Here is a 20,629-nt window from a genome sequence, read left to right as displayed (position 1 = left end):
CAGGAAGTGCAGAGAGTACCATACAGGAGAAACCCAAGGAGAAACACACCAAGACACATACTAATCAAACTAACAAAAATTAAATTCAAAGAAAAAATATTAAAAGCAGGAAGGAAAAAGCAACAAGTAACATACAGGGAATCCCCATAAGGTTATCAGCTGATTTTTTCAGCAGAAACTCTGCAGGCCAGAAGGCAGTGGCAGGATATATTTAAAGTGATGAAAGGGAAAAACCTACAACCAAGATTACCCAGAAAGGACATCATTCAGATTCGATGGAGAAATCAAAAGCTTTACCGACAGGCAAAAGCTAAGAGAATTCAGTACCACCAAACCAGCTTTACAACAAATGCTAAAGGAACTTCTCTAGGCAGGAAACAAGAGAAGAAAAAGACCCAGAAAAACAAACCCAAAACAACTAACAACATACATATCAATAATTACCTTGAATGTAAATGGATTAAATGCTCCCACCCAAAGACACAGACGGGCTGAATGGACACAAAAACAAGACCCATATACATGCTGTCTACAAGAGACCCACTTCAGACCTAGGGACACATACAGACTGAAAGTGAGGGGATGGAAAAAGATATTCCAAGCAAATGGAAATCAAAAGAAAGCTGGAGCAGCAATTCTCATATCAGACAAAATAGACTTTAAAATAAAGACTATTAGAAGAGACAAAGAAGGACACTACATAATGATCAAGGGATCGATCCAAGAAGAAGATATAACAATTGTAAATATTTATGCACCCAACATAGGAGCACTTCAATACATAAGGCAAATACTAACAGCCATAAAAGGGGAAATCAACAGTAACACAATCATACTAGGGGACTATAACACCCCACTTTCACCCATGGACACATCATCCAAAATGAAAATAAATAAGGAAACACAAGCTTTAAATGATATATTAAACAAGATGTGCTTAATTGATATTTATAGGACATTCCATCCAAAAACAACAGAATACACATTTTTCTCAAGTGCTCATGGAGCATTCTCCAGGATAGATCATATCTTGGGTCACAAATCAAGCCTTGGTAAATTTAAGAAAATTAAAATTGTATCAAGTATCTTTTCCGACCACAACGCTATGAGACTAAATAACAATTACAGGAAAAGATACGTAAAAAATACAAACACATGGAGGCTAAACAATATACTACTTAATAACGAAGTGATCACTGAAGAAATCAAGAGGAAATCAAAAAATACCTAGAAACAAATGACAATGGAGACATGACAACCCAAAACCTATGGGATGCAGCAAAAGCAGTTCTAAGAGGGAAGTTTATAGCAATACAATCCTACCTTAAGAAACAGGAAACATCTTGAATAAACAACCTAACCTTGCACCTAGAGCAATTAGAGAAAGAAGAACAAAAATACCCCAAAGTTAGCAGAAGGAAACAAATCATAAAGATCACATCAGAAATAAATGAAAAAGAAATGAAGGAAACAATAGCAAAGATCAATAAAACTAAAAGATGATTCTTTGAGAAGATAAACAAAATTGATAAACCATTAGCCAGACACATCAAGAAAAAAAGGGAGAAGATGCAAATCAATAGACTTAGAGGGCTTCCCTGGTGGCGCAGTGGTTGAGGGTCTGCCTGCCTTTGCAGGGGACACGGGTTCGTGCCCCGGTCCAGGAGGATCCCACATGCCACAGAGCACCTGGGCCCATGGGCCATGGCCGCTGGGCCTGCGTGTCCAGAGCCTGTGCTCTGCAACGGGAGAGGCCGCAGCAGTGAGAGGCCTGTGTACTGCAAAAAAAAAAAAGAGAATTAGAAACGAAAAAGGAGAAGTAACAACTGACTGCAGAAATACAAAAGATCATGAGAGAGTAGTACAAGCAACTCTATGCCAATAAAATGGACAACCTGGAAGAAATGGAAAAATGCTTAGAAATGCACAACCTGCCAAAACTGAATCAGGAAGAAATAGAAAATATCAAGAGACCAATCACAAGCACTGAAATTGAAACTGTGATTAAAAATCTTCCAACAGGGCTTCCCTGGTGGCGTAGTGGTTGAGAGTCTGCCTAACAATGCAGGGGATATGGATTCATGCCCCGGTCCAGGAAGACCCCACATGCTGTGAAGTGGCTAGGCCCATAAGCCATGGACGCTGAGCCTGCATGTCCAGAGCCTGTTGCTCCGTGACGGGAGAAGCCACAACAGTGAGAGGCCCGCGTACAGCAAAAAAAAAAAAAAAAAAAAAAAAAGAAACTACAATGAGATATCATCTCACACCGGACAGAATGGCTATCATCAAAAAATCTAGAAACAATAAATGCTGGAGAGGGTGTGAAGAAAAGGGAACACTTTTGCACGGCTGGTGGGAACGCAAATTGGAGAACAGTATGGAGAGCCCTTAAAAAACTAAAAATAGAACTACCATATCACCCAGCAATCCCACTACTGGGCATATACCGTGAGAAAACCATAATTCAAAAAGAGTCATGTACCAAAATTTTCATTGCAGCTCTATTTACAACAGCCAGGACATGGAAGCAACCTAAGCGTCCATCATCGGATGAATGGATAAAGAAGATGTGGCACATATATACAATGGAATATTACTCAACCATAAAAAGAAACGAAATTGAGTTATTTGTAGTGAGGTGGATGGACCTAGAGTCTGTCATACGGAGTGAAGTAAGTCAGAAAGAGAAAGACAAATACCGTATGCTAACACATATATATGGAATCCAAGAAAAATAAATGTCATGAAGAACCTAGGGGTAAGACGCGAATAAAGACACAGACCTACTAGAGAATGGACTTGAGGATATGAGGAGGGGGAAGGGTAAGCTGTGACAAAGTGAGAGAGTGGCATGGACATATATACACTACCAAACGTAAACTAGATAGCTAATGGGAAGCAGCCGCATAGCACAGGGAGATCAGCTCGGTGCTTTGTAACCACCTAGAGGGGTGGGATACGGAGGGTGGGAGGGAGGGAGACGCAAGAGGGAAGAGATATGGGAACATATGTGTATGTATAACTGATTCACTTTGTTATAAAGGAGAAACTAACACACCATTGTAAAGCAATTATTCTCCAATAAAGATGTTAAAAAATATATGTAAAAATAAAATAGCTTCTTGATACACATCATTTAAAAAAAAAACAGAATGTTACTAACCAATACAAAAATTGCCATGTTATTCCCCCCTCTCTTTTTTAACTAGATCATCTATCACCTAGTGTTCAAAAAACAAACAAACAAAATATCTTGGTCTATTTACATTTTCACAAAATTTCCATATGTTTATTTTGATGTTTTTCAGGTCATTGTTCTTCTAATTCATGCTTTCAGAAGTAATCTACCATAACTATGTAAAAGCTGCATACTCTTTAAAATTTTATGCAAAGTATACTGCTTTATAAGAACCACAAACATCAACTCAAACACAATAATGTATTTTGTAGCTATCTGTCTTGTAAGATTGTGAACTCCAGCAAATGAAGATTACATCTGGTGAATTTTTTTTTTTTAACACTATCAATTATCATTGTTGAGGGCACTATGTGAAGCATGGTAAATATTTAACAAACATATACAGAATGAATGAATCTCTTTTTTTTTTTTTTTTTTTGCCACACTGTGCAGCATGATATTAGTTCCCCATCCAGGGATTGAACCCTAACCCCCTACATTGGGAGTGTGGAGTCTTAACCACTGGACCGCCAGGGAAGGCCCCAGAATGAACGAATTTCTTAAATTAATACAGGGAAGATTTCAGAGAAGACCTGACAGTGATAGAGAAGGGAGGCAAAAAACAAAACAGTCAAGAGAGCATGAGGTGTATTCACACAAAAGAATGTATGTTGAATCAATTCCTTAATTTCTAACATAAAGTTGAATAAAAGTCCACATATTTGGTTTCACACATTTATCTATAAATAGTAAATAACTGAACTCAATCTCCGCTAAACTGGCTTACTAAGAAAAAAGACATTTACCAAAACAAGTATTTAAAACACTATTCAGGGGAGACCCATGAAACCTTCAAAAATGAATTTAAATTATATAAAAGAAATCAGGAAAAAAAATTATTCTTTTTGAAATTTTAAAATTAGTGAAAACATTTACAATGTTCAAAATACCAATAACTATCTCTATCAGACAATACAAGTGTAAAAATTACTAGTAGAAATGTGAAAAGACACTATTTCAGATAAAACTGAAATACGAAGTTTTCTGAATTTCATTCAATAACGTGTTTCCAGATATCTTCTGCCATCATGTGGAAATTTTTGAAATTACACTTACACAAAAAATTCCTGTATCTGACTGGAGTATTCCAGTCAATACTAGAAGGAATGAATGAATCTGGTTGTAAACAAGGTAAATATTCTCAGAAGAATTTAGTGAAAATGACTATGCAAAGTTGCTCCTAGTTTCTCTCTTCTTCCGGAGAGAAGATGGTGTTCATTTTAGCTTAAGGAAACTGCCTGACAGACACCCAACTTCTTTTTCTGTTTCCAAGATTCTTAGCAATTATGCCTGTCCTAGGACTCTCCCAGTTCATGATCTTAAATTTCCTAAATACTCTTTAATTATCTCTCTCCATTCTTAGGCACTTAAAACACTATATTAAATGGAAAAAGAAAAAAATATATATATACATATCTAAAACTGAACCAGGACATCCCTGGTGGTGCAGTGGTTAAGAATCCACCTGCCAATTCAGGGGACACGGGTTAGAGCCCTGGTCTGGGAAGATCCCACATGCCGCAGAGCAGCTAAGCCCGTGCGCCACAACTAAGCCTGTGCTCTAGAGCCCACGAGCCACAACTACTGAGCCCGTGTGCCACAACTACTGAAGCCCACACGCCTAGAGCCTGTGCACTGCAACAAGAAAAGCCACCACAATGAGAAGCCCACACACTGCAACGAAGAGTAGCCCCCACTTGCCACAATTAGAGAAAGCCCGCGTGAAGCAACCAAGACCCAACGCAGCCAAAAATTAATTAATTAATTTAAAAAAAAACCTGAACCAGCTATTCATGCATTCATATGCCTACTGACTTGACAGCATATCTAGATTAAAAACATGGATTAAAGTGCTTGGAATAAGCCTAGTACACTATGAAATACAACACTGAATTCTCATTTATTTATGAAATACAATTTAAGATTCCCATAATCAGGCTAAAAGCCTTTGCTTAAACTATTAATCTTTATAAACCATAATTCATATATTTGGTTAACTTTTTATCCAACATGTTTGGTCTTCATCTGAAAAATCACACATTTTTCTTTTGGAGGAAAAAAACAAGATTTACTGAGCATCTATCATAAGCAAAATACTGTCCTTGGAGCTTTAAGGTACACAAAGATACATAAAACATAGTTTTCGTCCTCAAGGAATTTACCCTCTACTAGCATCAAAAAGGATGTACACAAATAATTATAATACACTGTAGAAAGCATGAAGAAAACAAAAATACAAAATAATGTTTTAGAAAATTAGAAGACAGAGTTTTGCTTTTTACTGAGAGAATTAATCAAGAAACAGTTGATAGCAAAGGATTGGAGCTGTTATGAAAGACATTTTAGGATTTGGCTATACAGAAAAAGACAGGAAAACATTTAGGGCAAATGAATAGTGATGCCACGACAACTTAAGGCCACATTCTCTGTTGAGTATGACTGGAACTTAGGAAACTTGACAAAGAATATTGAGATGTAAGGTAGGAAAAACATATTCAAGTCAGATTTTGCACAGTTTTTAACTTGGGTTCAAGAGAGGTCAATCGGAAAACAGTGATGGCTTTTTACGAGGGCAATAATATGATCAAAGTTGTGTTTTATAAGCTGACATTTAAAAGGGACTAAAGGCAAGATTATTTATGAAATTACTACAAACATCCAGAGGCAAAGAGAATGGAGACAACAGGTCAGAGTTCTGATATGGTAAAAGGAATCAACCAGATTTGGCAACTAACTGGATATGGAAGATAGGAAAGAAGGAAGAATTAAGAATAATGAAATTACAAAATTTGTTTTCAGTACCTTCAAAACTCCTTCCTATCAAATCTCCTTCCTACCACACGCTACAGCTAAAATAGTTAACACTTATTGAGAACTTACCATGTACAAGGCAACAATTGTGCACATATTATCTTATTTAATCCTTAACCTTTGAAGTAAGTACTGTTGGTATTCCCATTTCACTGATGAGGAAACTGAGGCTTAGAGTGGTTAATCAAATTATCCGTTCACACAGTAAGTAGCTGGATGTTAATCAATGTCATTGTTAATCATTAAAGTGCTAGCTGCCAATAATTTAAAATGGAATCTCTCATAGGGTAATTATATTTTAAAAAGAAACTCAAAGATAAAAAGATCTTCAAAATCCAACAGAACAGAGTCAGAATAAGGAACTGCAAGTGACAGAGAACTGCCTAACAATCATAAATTGAATGGCTAAGGGAAAGAGAAGTTTTCCTCCTGTAATCACACCACTCTTTGTTTGCCCTGCTGCCAGAAGACCAACATTCTCAACTACTACTCTTTAGAGTACAATGAGTTTTCTTCTATCTTATACAGACAAGTACCACACTTATGAACTCCTTATGGATACTGACCATTAAGCTCTGTATCCCCTGAAAAATAGTAGGCATTGAATGAATCAGTGAACAAATAAACTCAGTTGGGCTCCTCCTGTCCAGTCCTCCCAGCCTCACACAATTCAAGACCTACATTTGGAACAATTTCTCCATGTCCCACCTTGAACTTGTTGCTGAAACCTCTCCTCCTGATTCTTTGCTTTCTTTCCAGTTTTTGCCCTTAATAATGTCCTCTAGATTATCCCTGACACTCAACTTGTTAAGGCCATGAACAAACAAATGGCTGGCCTTATTTATATTAGAAGACGTGTCTCTACTAGATCCCAGGACATTTCCAAGGGTTCTCTAACCCACTGACTTCTTCCTCAGTTATCGAGGAAAGGCTTTACTTTCCATGGAATCAAACAGTACCCATGTTAAATCACGAGGGCTTCTCCTTTGACTGATTATCCAATAGGTTGTGCTGCTGGTCTAAGAGATGGGGCCAAGTTCCCAATGCTCTAGACTTTAATTTGTATATACTTTCCCAAAGAAACAGTATAACAAAGAGTAGTAAGGCTCCCAGACAGCCCTGCAGAAAAAGTCTATTTAACCACAGTACAATTAAAATATTACACAATGGGGGCTTCCCTGGTGGCGCAGTGGTTGAGAGTCCGCCTGCCGATGCGGGGGACACGGGTTCGTGCCCCGGTCTGGGAGGATCCCGCATGCCGCGGAGCGGCTGGGCCCGTGAGCCATGGCCGCTGAGCCTGCGCATCCGGAGCCTGTCCTCCGCAACGGGAGAGGCCACAACAGTGAGAGGCCCGCGTAATGCATAAAAAAAAAAAAAAAAAATATTACACAATGGCAATTACATTTTTATTTTTTCATCATAAATATACCACATTTATGCTATACTGTGGACTAAATAGCTGTTTATGGTTAATACTGGTTAACAAGATTTCAGTATCCAAACTAAAAGAAGGATGAGTTATCTATCATCCTAGTATCAGAGGAGTAAAGTGCTGGGTATCACCCAACTACAGTTAAGTAGAAAGCTAACAAACATAATTAGAAGCAACATATACATCTACCTCTGTAAGTACAGACTAAGATAAAGCAAAATTTTTAAAGACAAAAATCATTAAGATTTGAGATTCCAGTTATGCTTTTAAGAAAAGGTAAAACTACTAAATAACTTTTTAAACTTTATATAACTTCACACTAGCTCTATTACTAAGAAAATATACTTTAAAAATATACTACAGTTCAATCTTAACATATGAACTTCTTGCCACCCATTAAAGGTGTAGAGCATATTTTGATAGCAAAATGCTATCTAAAATATGCTTTAGTTGAAAAGAATAGAACTAAAATAATCTGGTATGTCTTACTTATCAAAAGTGCCAAATCTGAATTTGTTCTTCACAAACAGAAATTAAATTTTTTTCTTTTTAGACACATGCATCGACATTTGTAGACAAACCCTATTTAAAACAAATTTCATGTACGCAAATGCAGGTTTACACAAAGAAGGAAATTATGGGCCGATTATTCATTTTACAAAAGGATTAACAAAAGAATTTCTTTAAATAGTTAATCTGCCAGTATACTTAAAATACAGTTAAAATTTTTTAAAATCAACTTATAAACAACTTTTCAGAAATGCACTCATAGCATAAAAGTAGTTACAAAAGTATCAAGCTTCCAAAACGTTATTATTACAATCTTTGTCCCAATAGCTTGACTAACCTAGCAGGTGACACAAAAAGATTAAATACAATAGCTGAAAATGGTACAGGAAAACAAATTTTATATAGTTCTTAAGTATATACATGTATGTCTATCATAATCATTAATACTGGTTTCTTGTTAACTGTTTCTTTACTGTGTGCAGTAAAATTGCACGCAGAGGCTAGCAAACAATGAATCAATATGGCTGAAGGTGACCTAAGAAACCAAAGACCAAAGGGTCTTCTCTGCCTTCATTGTGCAGGCAAGCCAGAGGTACAAAAGAAGAAAAATCCAAGAGACCCCATCAGCGTTGCAGCTTGTTTTTGATTTTTCCTTTGCAGCTTTCTAAGAAGTGCTCTGAGATATAGAAGACAATGTCTGGGAAAAGGAAATCCAAATCTGATGATCCAGAAATGGAGCATTTTGGAACAACTAAGAGAAGCAGGAAGGATCCTAATGCTCCTGAGTAGCCACTACTGGGAGTGTTCTGTTCAGAGTTCCACGCTGAGATCAGATCCACAAACCCTGGCACCTCCACTGAAGACCAAACAGATGTGGAGTAATCTGAGAGCAAAAAAAGCAGCCTTACAATAACAAGGTAGTGAGGCTGAAGGAGAAATGGGAAAAAGGTTTAGCCGACTCAGGAAAATCTGACGGTGCAAAGGAGACACATGTTGCCTTAAAAACGGAAGATGAAGAGGATGACAGGAGGAAGAAGGGGGCTGAGAAAGAGGAGGATAGAGAAATAAACTTGAGAATCTAACTCCACATGAATTCCAGAGTAGGGAAAAATACAACAAACTTCTTTAAGATGGCTCTGCCCTCATTAGATTTAATTACAAAATTCGAATATAATCATATTGCAGTTTCTAGAAGTGTACTAGAAATGTTAAGTAATTTACATGAAGTAGCCAAGGTCGTTATTAGTACCCTGAAACTGTATCAAAGTTGTATATATTTCCAAATATTTTAAAATAAGACGTTTTTCTCACTCTGTGCATCTTGCTTAGCCTAGTAAAGGCATTTAAATATGTTCATGGTGTTTTTTAAGTGGTGTTAACTATGGTTATTGGCTAGAAATCCTGCATTATCAACTGTACGTATTTATACCTTATAGAATGAATAAGTAGGCAGCCAGGCTGGGAAGTGTGAGGCAGTGAACAAGCTACCTTTTGGAGGGGTTAGAGCTTTGGGTCTGTGCTGTGAGGCTAGACCCATTGATGCTGCATGCTGATGTTATTATAGTTGTTTGTTTGTTTATAAATTTATTTATTTTGGCTGCATTGGGTCTTCGTTGCTGTGTGTGGGCTTTCTTTTTAGTTGCAACGATCCGGGGCTACTCTTCGTTGCGGTGTTCTGGACTCTCATTAAGGTGGCTTCTCTTGTTGTGGAGCATGGGCTCTAGGTGCGTGGGCTTCAGCAGTTGTGGCACATGGGCTCAGCAGTTGTGGCTCACGGGCTCTAGAGCACAGACTCAGTAGTTGTGGTACACGGGCTTAGCTGCTCCACGGTATATGGGATCTTCCCCAGACCGGGGCTCGAACCCACGTCCCCTGCGTTGGCACCACTGCACCACCGGGGAAGCCCTATAGTTGTTTTTATATATACGTATTTGCCATGCCATCAGTTGCCATTCTTAGTGTGGAAAGGGGAAAGTTCCTATGAGAAGTGTGTGATTTTTTTTATTCAATGGGATAGTTTTAAACAAACTAGACACCTTCATCTGCAGCAAAGTGAAGAGTCACTACAGCAAAGTCCAGAAAGCTTTGCTACTTAAACATACAATATACAACATTCTGCTATTTTTTTATGTTTATAATGATGAAATGTTTTTTGAAAAAAAATAGGCCATGTTTAAAATCTATTCAAATAAAGCATAAATATTTTAGTGTTTGAAAGCTTAGAAGTCAAAATTCAATTTATTTTAGAAATGCTCCAAGTTTACTAATTTAGGATTAGGGAAGACCAAAAACTTCTAAATAAGATAAATATGATCCTCCCTTGGGAACTGAGCTAAAAAAATCAACACACAATGGGAGACATCTGAATTCTCTCAGGCCCAGAAGACCAATTAGGTAGCTTAATCTATCAACACACTGATAATAATAATAATGTTTTGGCAGGAAAAAAATGTGCTTAAAATAAAAATAAAGTATCAAGAGGGGGCAAACTTTCTAATGTGTGTTCAGCACTGTCCAGGAAAAAAGGGCAGTGAAGCATGAGGACCCACAGTGTTTTCTACTGTAAACTAAAGGGATGTTTTCTACTACAAGGCCTGATGAAAAATCTCTCATGCCTACCCAGTTCCCATTATTTTAATTCTGTGTTTACCAGGTAACCTTCCAAGCATTAATTCAGTTTCCTAGAAAGCTTAATAGAGGTCCACAATCGCTTACTTGCAATTCTGAAGTCAAAGAAGTTTCAAAAAACAAAAGCTGTTTCAGAACTCATCTGGTAGCAAATCGGACCTAAATGGATTATGTGAAGCGTTTATTTACTCTGCTGAATATGAACAGTCAAATGCTTTACTGCAGAAATATTAATGTACTTGATTACAGGGTACCACTCCAGATCCCACAGGGGTGTGTCTTAAAATTCAATCATACTCCTTACCTTTCTAAAACCTAAAAAATTCTAAATTCTGAGACACATCTGAAAGAAGTGTCCCTGGATCTAAATATGAATATTCTGACTCCTGGAAAAGGAGAGCCCTCTTTATCAGCCCCCACTCCCCAACCCATAGAAATCAGCATTCTAGCTTATACTTCAGTATTACATAAATTTAGTTAGTGTGAATCTGAAGTCAATATTGGATCATCTCTGAGTATGCTGATAAAGTACAATTCCAAATGTACAAGATCAATTCCCAGAACTTACAATGACAATCTTGGGTGGCACAAACGTACCTAGAATCTCCTTCTTAAGCCTACTGGTTTCCAAGCCACCTTCCATCCTCTCTCTGTCTCACTTGCCAGAAGACAAACCAACAGTTAACCAATTTCCTCTGCCAGTCCTAATACACTGTCAGCCTTCATGCAACCTTCTACAATGCTTAGAAAAAGGCAAAAAATTAAAATAGATTTCTAACAGTTATTAAGTAGCAACTTAATTTGAGAATTATGAATTATGACTATTTAAGTATGATCTCTAAGAAATTAACATGAGAAGATTCTTCACGTTGCTTAAAAAGACTTAAAACTATACCAGATAGATGGCCCTGATGACTCTTTTCTGCTCTCAGTTTAGAGCCCTAAAGATTCTAAATTCTAAATATGTCTTCTAGTGGTTAAGGAAAAAACAGTAACTAGATAAAGTTTAATTTTTAATCTATACATGTTTATTTTCTCCCAGCAATGCTTTGTAGTTTTCAGTGTAGAGGTCTGAACATCCTTTGTCTGAATTTTCCCTAAGCATTTCATATTTTTTGTTGGTAAGTGATATTTAAAAAGTTTAATTTCCAAGTTTTCACTGCTAGTATATAAAAGTACAGTTAGTTTTTATATACTGACCATGTATCATACAACCTTGCTAAACTGGCTTATTAAATTCCAGAAGTTTTTTAGTAGATTAAATCAAATTGTCTACATAATCATATCTCCTGTGAATAAAGGCAGTTTTATTTCTTTCTTTTCAATATGGATGCCTTTTATTTCTTCTCTTATTTCAGTGGCCATTTACAATACTGAATAAAAAAGTCTACACATTTAGATTGTTTTAATTTTACAAAACTCAGCAAGAAATAATTAAGATATATAACTGACATTATTTATTAAACATGAAGAAGTCTAAGTTTAACCTACAAAATTTAAAGGGCAAAATTAGGAACTATATTTATAAGGTGCTAGTTGACTCAATGTATGTATTTTCCTATGCTTTGTGACACAAGATTGGTAACAAAAAGGCTGAGCATATCCAACTGCATCGTTTAAAATCATATTTACTGACTTTCTTATAATTACGAAAGTAGCACATGATCTGGAATTCTGAGGTACAAGGAAGAAAATTATAATCATCCTTAATCCCAGCACCCAAAGATAAACACTGTTTATTTTTAATTGTATCATGAGCAGTTTTCTATACCATTAATTCTTCTGAAACACCATTACTAAGAGCTGCATACTAACCCATCCATATTATGGCTACGTTATAATTTCATTCTTCTGCCATCACTGGACATCTATACTGATTTAAATTTTTCACTATTACCATATACATTCAACACAGCAGTTAAATTCATATATAAGTCAGAGAATGACCTCTTATTAGAGTCCCTTTTGCCCATTCCTGTATTAAAGCTGTTAAGTGTTTTCCCAGTCCAAGCTAAGTTCTTTTTATACTAATGCTATCAATCATCTATCACATTAATCCCAAATACATTCCATTTGCCTCTTATTTTAACTAATTTTTAATTCAGGAATTATTAACTTTATGTTAATGGTAAGTATTACAAAGAGAAATAAAATGTACTGTATTTTTATTGTCCGTGGTATTACTATGGTAACACACAACCCTAAAACTAAAAGAAAAGATTAAAGAGAGAAATCAGTGGTGCCAATGAAAAGGGTAAAGTGGGTTAAGCTGTTTGATATAGTTTTAACTCATCTCCTAATATAATCATAGAGGTAAAAGAGAACTTTTTGGTCCATCTGTAATTTCAAGGGTAAAATATTACTTCCCCTACTAAGACAACTGAAGCCAAAAATCACACAGGAAATATATGTGCCTGACTAGCACGACAGTTTAACAGTTACATTACAGCAACTTCTATTCTGTCATTAATGAAAAAAATCTTTGAGAAAGAAATGTGTCGCAATTAGCACCTTGGGATAATAAACATACAAATAAATCATTACCTAAACATTTCCTAATTATGCTAGAGGTGTATTAGGTAGAAACATGATTTTTTAAAAATCTTCCCTGTCCCTTAGGAAAAATACCAAAACTGGAAAACAAACCAAATATACAAATAAACTGTAATAAGCAAAAAAGCAAAATTCAAAGAAAAAATATATAATCATTTTACGTTAAACAAAAATTGAATAGTCTTTTGGAAACATTAATTTCCAAAATCTTAACTGATTTTCATGAGGTGAGAGCACAAGATTTTCATCGTATCTAGTTGTGTGGCACCAAACAAGTCATTTTACTTCTACAGGCCTTAGTTTCTTCATCTTTAAAATGAAAACACTGAGAATCCCCAGTTTGAGACGGCAGATTGGACAAATCACAGAAGCTTATTTCTTATTTCTTCTCCCTTCCAAAACTCCACTGAACTAACAGAAAAACTTTTAAAGGCGCGATCCATAATGACTAAGAAAGGAGCCATTAGAAGCCAAGAGATTTCAATAAGGTTCTCAAAATGGAAAGCAGGTGGAGAAGTTTAACTAATAAAACAGCCTCAGTAGAAGCAGCTACAGCTTAGAAAACAAAACAGAGAATAACAGCTGAAGATAAAGCCAAACTGCCAGAACCAACTGAACACAAACACCAGGGAGGTAAAGAAAATGAGGAGCAAGAAGCAAATCCAAGGGAGATTTACTGAAACTCTGTGATCCTAAAAGTAATTTTCTAATCAACAAGCCTACCTATATGCAGAGTTCTCAGTTTCTTATTGCTTTACTTGTAAATTTGGACAGATAACCAAATTCACAAGATACTTGAAACCTGAAAGACACCAAAATAAAATGAAAAATGTCCCCAGAACAGATAAATTAAGGAATAGAAAAGAATATATTGCTCTTTATTATAAGCCCTCTCACACTAATTTTTTTTAACCACATACATACATTACTTTGGTTTTTCAAAAAAGCTTAAGAGGGCTTCCCTGGTGGCGCAGTGGTTGAGAATCTGCCTGCCAATGCAGGGGACACGGGTTCGAGCCCTGGTCTGGGAAGATCCCACATGCCGCAGAGCAACTGGACCTGTGAGCCACAATTACTGAGCCTGCGCGTCTGGAGCCTGTGCTCCGCAGCAAGAGAGGCCGCGACAGTGAGAGGCCAGCGCACCGCGATGAAGAGTGGCCCCCGCTTGCCACAACTAGAGAAAGCCCTCACACAGAAACGAAGACCCAACACAGCCATAAATAAATAAATAAAAATATTTAAAAAAAAAAAAAAAAAAAAGCTTAAGAGCATTAACCTAAAAAACAAGTTTACTGAAGCAATGTGAAGCCCCTTTCAATCAATTCTAATACTCCCTATGTAAAATTTCAGACATCTGTTCTTATTAAGCAACCGTAAAATAATTTATCTCACAATAATAGGTAAACCAGTAAAATCAATATTATGCATATATATATAATCCTTTTATTAAATTCTGTGGAAAAACTTACTTCAAATTCTTAAGTCTGTGTGGTATATAGACATACACACACCCCTACACACACACAGATCTGTTTTAGAACCATAACTACTAGCATATTAATACTATCATTCTATTACATTTTAAATCTATAAATTCCAATAACTTTAAAATCACTTAAATAAAAGGACATACCTCTATGTTCCAGTAATATAGTATAAAGTCAATAATATTTGCAATGTTGATCAAACTATGATTTTTAAAAACATCTTAAGTTACTTTATAACACAAGCACGGTTATAACACAACTGACACCAATAAAAGTTAAGTATTTCTAAACAAAAAATATGGTAAAAGCTTCCAAATACTTCAGAAATGAAAAAAAGAAACATTTTATGTTCCAAGGATATACTGTTTCAAATCCTCACCTTCACCCCTTTTTCAACCATTAGTTAAGGACCACAGTATGGCTAAAATTTTTTAAATGGTAAAGCTTAATGTGGAAAACACACATGTGTGACATATCACCATTCAATAAACCATCCCCACCCAATAAACCATCACAAAAACACCACACTGAGTAACATGCGGAATAAACAGTACAACTAAGAGGTTCCCAGATGACTCCGTCATACTTGGTAGATGATCCCCCACACATACAATCCATCTATTGAACAGAGAGGTAATTCATTCCTTTTCTCCCACAAACTAAAATACAAAGTTCAAATCAGGATGTTCAAAACCAACAAAATGAGGTCCTCAAATTAGGTAAGAGAGACGTACAATTATAAAAACTGCAAAATACCCATCCAACCCTAATTATATTAAGTTAAGGAAACTCTAAATATAGATGACATGCAATGTAATCATACATTTTTTTAATCTGATGATCCACTTCAAACTCGTAAGATATCCCACATGAGTTACAAATGCACAGTTACATGAAATTTGAAGCATTTCCTCCTCTCTAAAATGAATACAACAAAATAAAACAAAAAAGCAAATATTATGATAAAGACTATCATACAAATCTAAAGACTTAAACATAATCAGGAAGGGAAAAAGTATGTTCCTTTGCAGAAGTAGCTTAGGAACAACTGAGTACAGAAAAAGAAAAGAACAGTTCCAGCACTACACTACTACCTTCATTCTCTTTAACTCCTAAATGTTAGTGGTCTATCTTTGACCACTATCTATCTAGCTTCCCCCGTTATACCCAGCCTGGGCACTTTAATTCATACCTTTGGACCATTAATTACAAATAATGAATTCCAAATCTCTATCTCCAGCCACAATCTGTCTCCTGAGTATCAGAGTAAATATATCTCAAAACATCTCCACTTGACTGTCCCACCAGAATTTTTAACACAAAAATGTACCATACTGAACTCATCCCCCACCTCCTCCTCCTATATACTTATTCTGGTTATTGGTATCGTATTCCAAAACTTGACAGTTATCCATTCTATGGCCTCCCCTCTAATTAATCCTGTATCAGTCACCAAGTCAAGTCCCATTCTACCTTAAAAAGGGTAACGCAAAAACCCCCTCTCCATCCTCAACATCTCTGTCTTAGTTCAGGCACATACATATTTGGGATTACTACATCTCTCCTAACAGTTCTCCCTACCTTCAATCTGTCTCGTTCTTCAATCATTCCTTTCTATTGCTGTTAAAGTGATCTTTCTAGAATATAATTTGAATCATTTTCACCACTGCTTAAAATCTTTCAATGTTCAAAATAAAGACCTAAAATCCTTAACAGAATATCCTGTCTCTTGTCACCTCTTTAGCTTTATCTCTTCCTTATCTCCCATGTAATACACTAAATTCTAAACACATCACTGCAGATCCTGGAAAAAGTCATACTGTTTCTTACCTCAATAACTCTGCATAGGTTATTCCCTCTTTCTAGAGTCTTTTTCTTGACAAGGTAACTCTGACCTGCTCAAACCTCAGCTCAGACATTACATGTGGCCTCAGCTTCCTCCATTCCCTCCTTGCCCCTATAGCACTTCAGAGACACCCTTTCATACTATAATCGTCTATTATACTCTAAATTTGTACACCATAAAAGTAAAATATATTATTCATTGTGTGTCCTACGATGCCTAGCACTTTGCCTGGCAATAAGTGATCAATAACTATTTAAAGAATGTTTAAGCATTTTGCTTTTTACAGAAACTTCCACTATAAACCTCCCCCAAGAGACACAGAACAAAGCAGCTACTTAAGGAAAACAATGGAAACCAGGCAAGAAAGCAACAGACATAAATAAATGGCGCAAAAAAAATGAAAAATTAAACACAGGGAGTCTTTTCAAAGTGGCTCCTAAGGAGCTGTGTTTCGTCTCACATTCTAACACGAAGGTCTTTTACTTGCTATTTAATTTTCAACGTTTATTCTAATTTCCCAGAAAATAGTGGTAAGAAGTTCTTCTCTCCACAACTGGGTCGGCACAGAAAGAAAAATGGAAAGCATTACCTAAAACAGCTATTCTTCAAAACTGAGCATAGTCAGAACTTTAAAAGTGCCATAATAAGTAAGACCCCCTGATCTACCCTGCCCCAATTCCACTTTTAACAGTTGTCCCCTAAAAGGCTTGGGAATAAGATTACAAGGGGTATTTTACTAACCAGTTGTCAAACATCTCTCCCTGAACTTAACATTTTTTTCTCTATGGTAAGGAATTATACAAATTCACTATTTACTCTGTAAATATGCATTTACATTTTTATCCTTAAGATAAAATGAAATACTTTCCTCTTACCTTCCCCCAAAGGTCCTTGAACAGAAATTTCCCCCGATGAATTTGCTCTAATATTTGCCAGTTTTCTGTGATCAGAAGGGAATAGATGAAAGGGAGTAGGGAACTCTCCTCCCAATACTGAGTCCTCTCATATTCCTGACCCTTCCCTTCTCTTCTCCAGTGGTATCCATATCCAACTTTGCCTTTTAAAGTAAAGCAAATTCAAGTTCATAAGCAATTTTAGAAGTGTGTGAAAGAATCCTAGAGACCAAATGCCACATAGCACTAGGAGAGTTTTTTGGGTTTTTGTGAGTTTGTTTTTTTTTAAGCTGAACTCCTGACACCAAGTCTCCTCAGTTGATCAGCACATTTTTTTTTAAAACCAGTTTTTTAAAAATGTCTCTTTCCTCTAGCCTATTATCAATTTATTCTGGGTTCCTACTCTTTCCCTAAAACGCTTCCCAGTTCTTAGGACCTCCCAAAGTGCCCTTATTTCTTCCCAACATAGAGCTAGACTTCTTCCTGTCCTGCCACAAACTGACTTGGCTTAAAAGATGTCACTTACATTTACATACACTAATTTAGAGGTGCATATTGTAAATACTGTTATGATTTTACAGATAAGAAAATAAGACTAGGAAAAGTGACCTGACATTTAATAAATGCCGGTACCTGAATTTGAATCCAGTTCTTCTGGCTTCAAGACCAAGTTACCATATTAAAAGAGAGCAGTCTGCATTTTTAAGATTCAACTTCCCTGGCTCTAGGCAGCCTCACTACATCTAATACACATAATTTTTAGGCAAGTTCTAAATTTCACCGTTGTCCTAAATGTCTCTCTTGCAAGCATACATGAGTCTACAATAAAAAATTCTGCAATTCAGTGAAAAAGTTCGGTGTTCACCCTAATGTTCACCCTGTGTTCACCCTTTATGATTTTTTTTAAAAAACAGACTTCAATAATCTCTATAGCCATCAACTTTTTAGGCTGAAGAACTGCTTACCTCAGTTCTTAAACCAACACTGCTTCATGCTTTCAAATACCTGTCGCCCTAATTGCCAATTTCATTCATTTCTTTATATTTGCAAATAACTAGGGGCAGTGCTGCATGTCTCCCAACCCCACGAAACACTCTAAATGAAACACTCTGAATATCATTTGACTTCACTCAAAAAAGGGAGGGAAAAATCAAAGGGTTAATCCCTAACGCATGTGTCTGATTAAGATTTAGTGCAATGATGCAGAGCAATTCAACAGAATAACGTGACTTGAGACTACGAAGAAACCAACTTTCACCTGACTTACCTCTGACCAGCATTTTTGCCCACCGCTTGTAATTACCCCCAGTCTTATCCGATTTCTGTTATCAGTCAACTGAGAATATTAAGACCCAACAAAGAGCACTGGGATTTTAAAAATAGTAATTATAGAAACAAGCCTTTAAAACTCTGAAAACTAGTAACGAGAAAACCATTAATTTATCAATAGGCGCTTGCTACGTGCAACGCACTGGAGGGGACAAAAAAGCTGCCAAACGGTAAGCTCTTTTAAGCACTTGACGGTGACTTATTCAGTTTTGTAACCTCCATCCTCACCCCTCCAGCGCCTGGCAAAACTTGAACTGAACTGGACACGCTGTTGTAACGGGATGTGCTCCAGCGAGGAACCTGTGGGATAAACAGACCAGCTTGGGACGTAACTTTGGGAAGTATTGTTTGAACGGCTTTGCGCTGTTTAATTCAAACGGAACAGGCTGCCGCTGTGTTCGAGCTCGTGAGGCCCGGGGAAACCAGCCGGGTCAGGCGGCCTCTGCCAGAGACAAACCGGGACACCGCTGAGGGACCTCAAAGATCTGGGGCGAAGAAAAGGGGGCAGTTACTTGCCTCCCATTCCTGCAAGAATCGCTTGGCCTCGTCAGAACCAACGGTCTTATGTCTCCTAAATTCGTCCTTCACGTACTGGTCACCAAGGGCTTTGAGGTCTGGGGGCAGAACCCGGTGCAGCAGCAAAATGCGCCGATACAAGGCCCGGACACGCGAGACGTGCCGAACAGGCATAACTCCGAGCGTGGACCACAGGCCGCGCCTGCGCAGAGACCACGCGCGCCTGCCTCTCCTTACAAGCTGAGTATAAGTAACCCAAATACAAGCGGAAGAGGGCGCGCGACCTGCATCCGGTTGGGTCCGGCCTAATATCAGGACCTTCCGGAAACGCGAGGGGCAGCAGCGGGCAGAAATGGGCCGGTCCTTCTCTGAAAGGGGCGTAGCTTTCGTGGAGCGCCAGCGCAGCGACTACCTAGGGGCTGCGTCTGGGGCGGAGCGGTCGTCCACCAGGAGTCTGGCTTTGGTGCTTGTTACCACTCCGTTACACCCCATCATCTTTTCCATTCATCTTACCCCTTTTCCTCCTGATAAAGGCTTAAGAAAGGCTTCGTCAAAATCAGACTCCTCCAGGAAGCCTTCCATGGTTGGCTAAAGACACTTCAGATGTCTTTGCAGTGTTCCTGCGTTCTGCGAGAGGGATCGGAATGGGATTAATCTCTCCATTCACGAGCCCACCCACCCACGTACCTTGCACAGGGCTGTGCTCCTAATTTGTACCCTGAAGGCGTGACCTGTTTCATGTAACTCAAGTGAGACCTGAGCCAGCAGGTTTCAATCCTTAGCTCATGTCAAGTTGGCTTTAGAAGAATAATTAGAGAACATTTTAAATGTATTGTGTCCAAGGCCAAGATCCAGGAGATTCTGATTAAATAGTCTGAGAAGAAAACGTAGAATTAGAACTTTCACAAATCTTCACCTTTTACAACGGTGATACTGAGAGTGTGACCAATCAAAGCTGACAGCAGTTTAGCCTCGTTCTTTCTGTCCCATCACACCTTTGGACCTTCAATAAATCCTGATGGCTCCACCAACAAAATGTATGCAGAATTCGATCATTTCTCACTACTCCCTATTCCACAATGGTCTCTCTTTACCGGATGCTGTAGTCACTTTTTGTGTTTCTGCTTCTGCCATGATCAACTTAGATCATGATCCACCTAAACTGTAACAGCCTCTGCTACTGGTAGTATCTGGCTGCCTTAGAAATCCTTGCTGGTTCCCATCACTCTGACCACACCTTTTTACATAGCTTTTTATTAAATTATTAATAGGTTTAAAAAAAAAAAAAAAAAACAGGGCTTCCCTGGTGGCGCAGTGGTCGAGAGTCCGCCTGCCGATGCAGGGGACACGGGTTCGTGCCCCGGTCCAGGAAGATCCCACATGCCG

The 20,629-nt window shown here is 37.5% G+C and overlaps 1 protein-coding gene across 3 annotated transcripts in view; it reads right to left on the bottom strand.

Annotated features, from left to right (window-relative positions):
- SDHAF3 (succinate dehydrogenase complex assembly factor 3) overlaps positions 1-19,467 on the bottom strand; it is a 73,942-nt gene extending 54,475 nt beyond the window's left edge. Inside the window, exons 1-2 of one of the 3 annotated variants that reach the window (XM_032643081.1) lie at positions 19,244-19,376; positions 17,381-17,562 (exon numbers count right to left, since the gene is read on the bottom strand). In XM_032643081.1, the coding sequence (XP_032498972.1) occupies positions 17,381-17,562; positions 19,244-19,250 (189 nt within the window). In that variant the 5' untranslated portion in view covers positions 19,251-19,376. Of the gene's footprint in view, positions 1-17,380; positions 17,563-18,665; positions 19,218-19,243 lie in introns of those variants that run through there. The other 2 variants (XM_032643080.1, XM_032643082.1) reach the window with 2 other exon arrangements.
- Between the last annotated feature and the right edge of the window lie 1,162 nt (positions 19,468-20,629).

Source organism: Phocoena sinus, chromosome 9 (genome assembly GCF_008692025.1).
Source record: "Phocoena sinus isolate mPhoSin1 chromosome 9, mPhoSin1.pri, whole genome shotgun sequence".
Taxonomy (NCBI): Eukaryota; Metazoa; Chordata; class Mammalia; order Artiodactyla; family Phocoenidae; genus Phocoena; species Phocoena sinus.
Note: the sequence above shows the minus strand (reverse complement) of the source record. Positions and strands in the feature narration are given on the sequence as shown.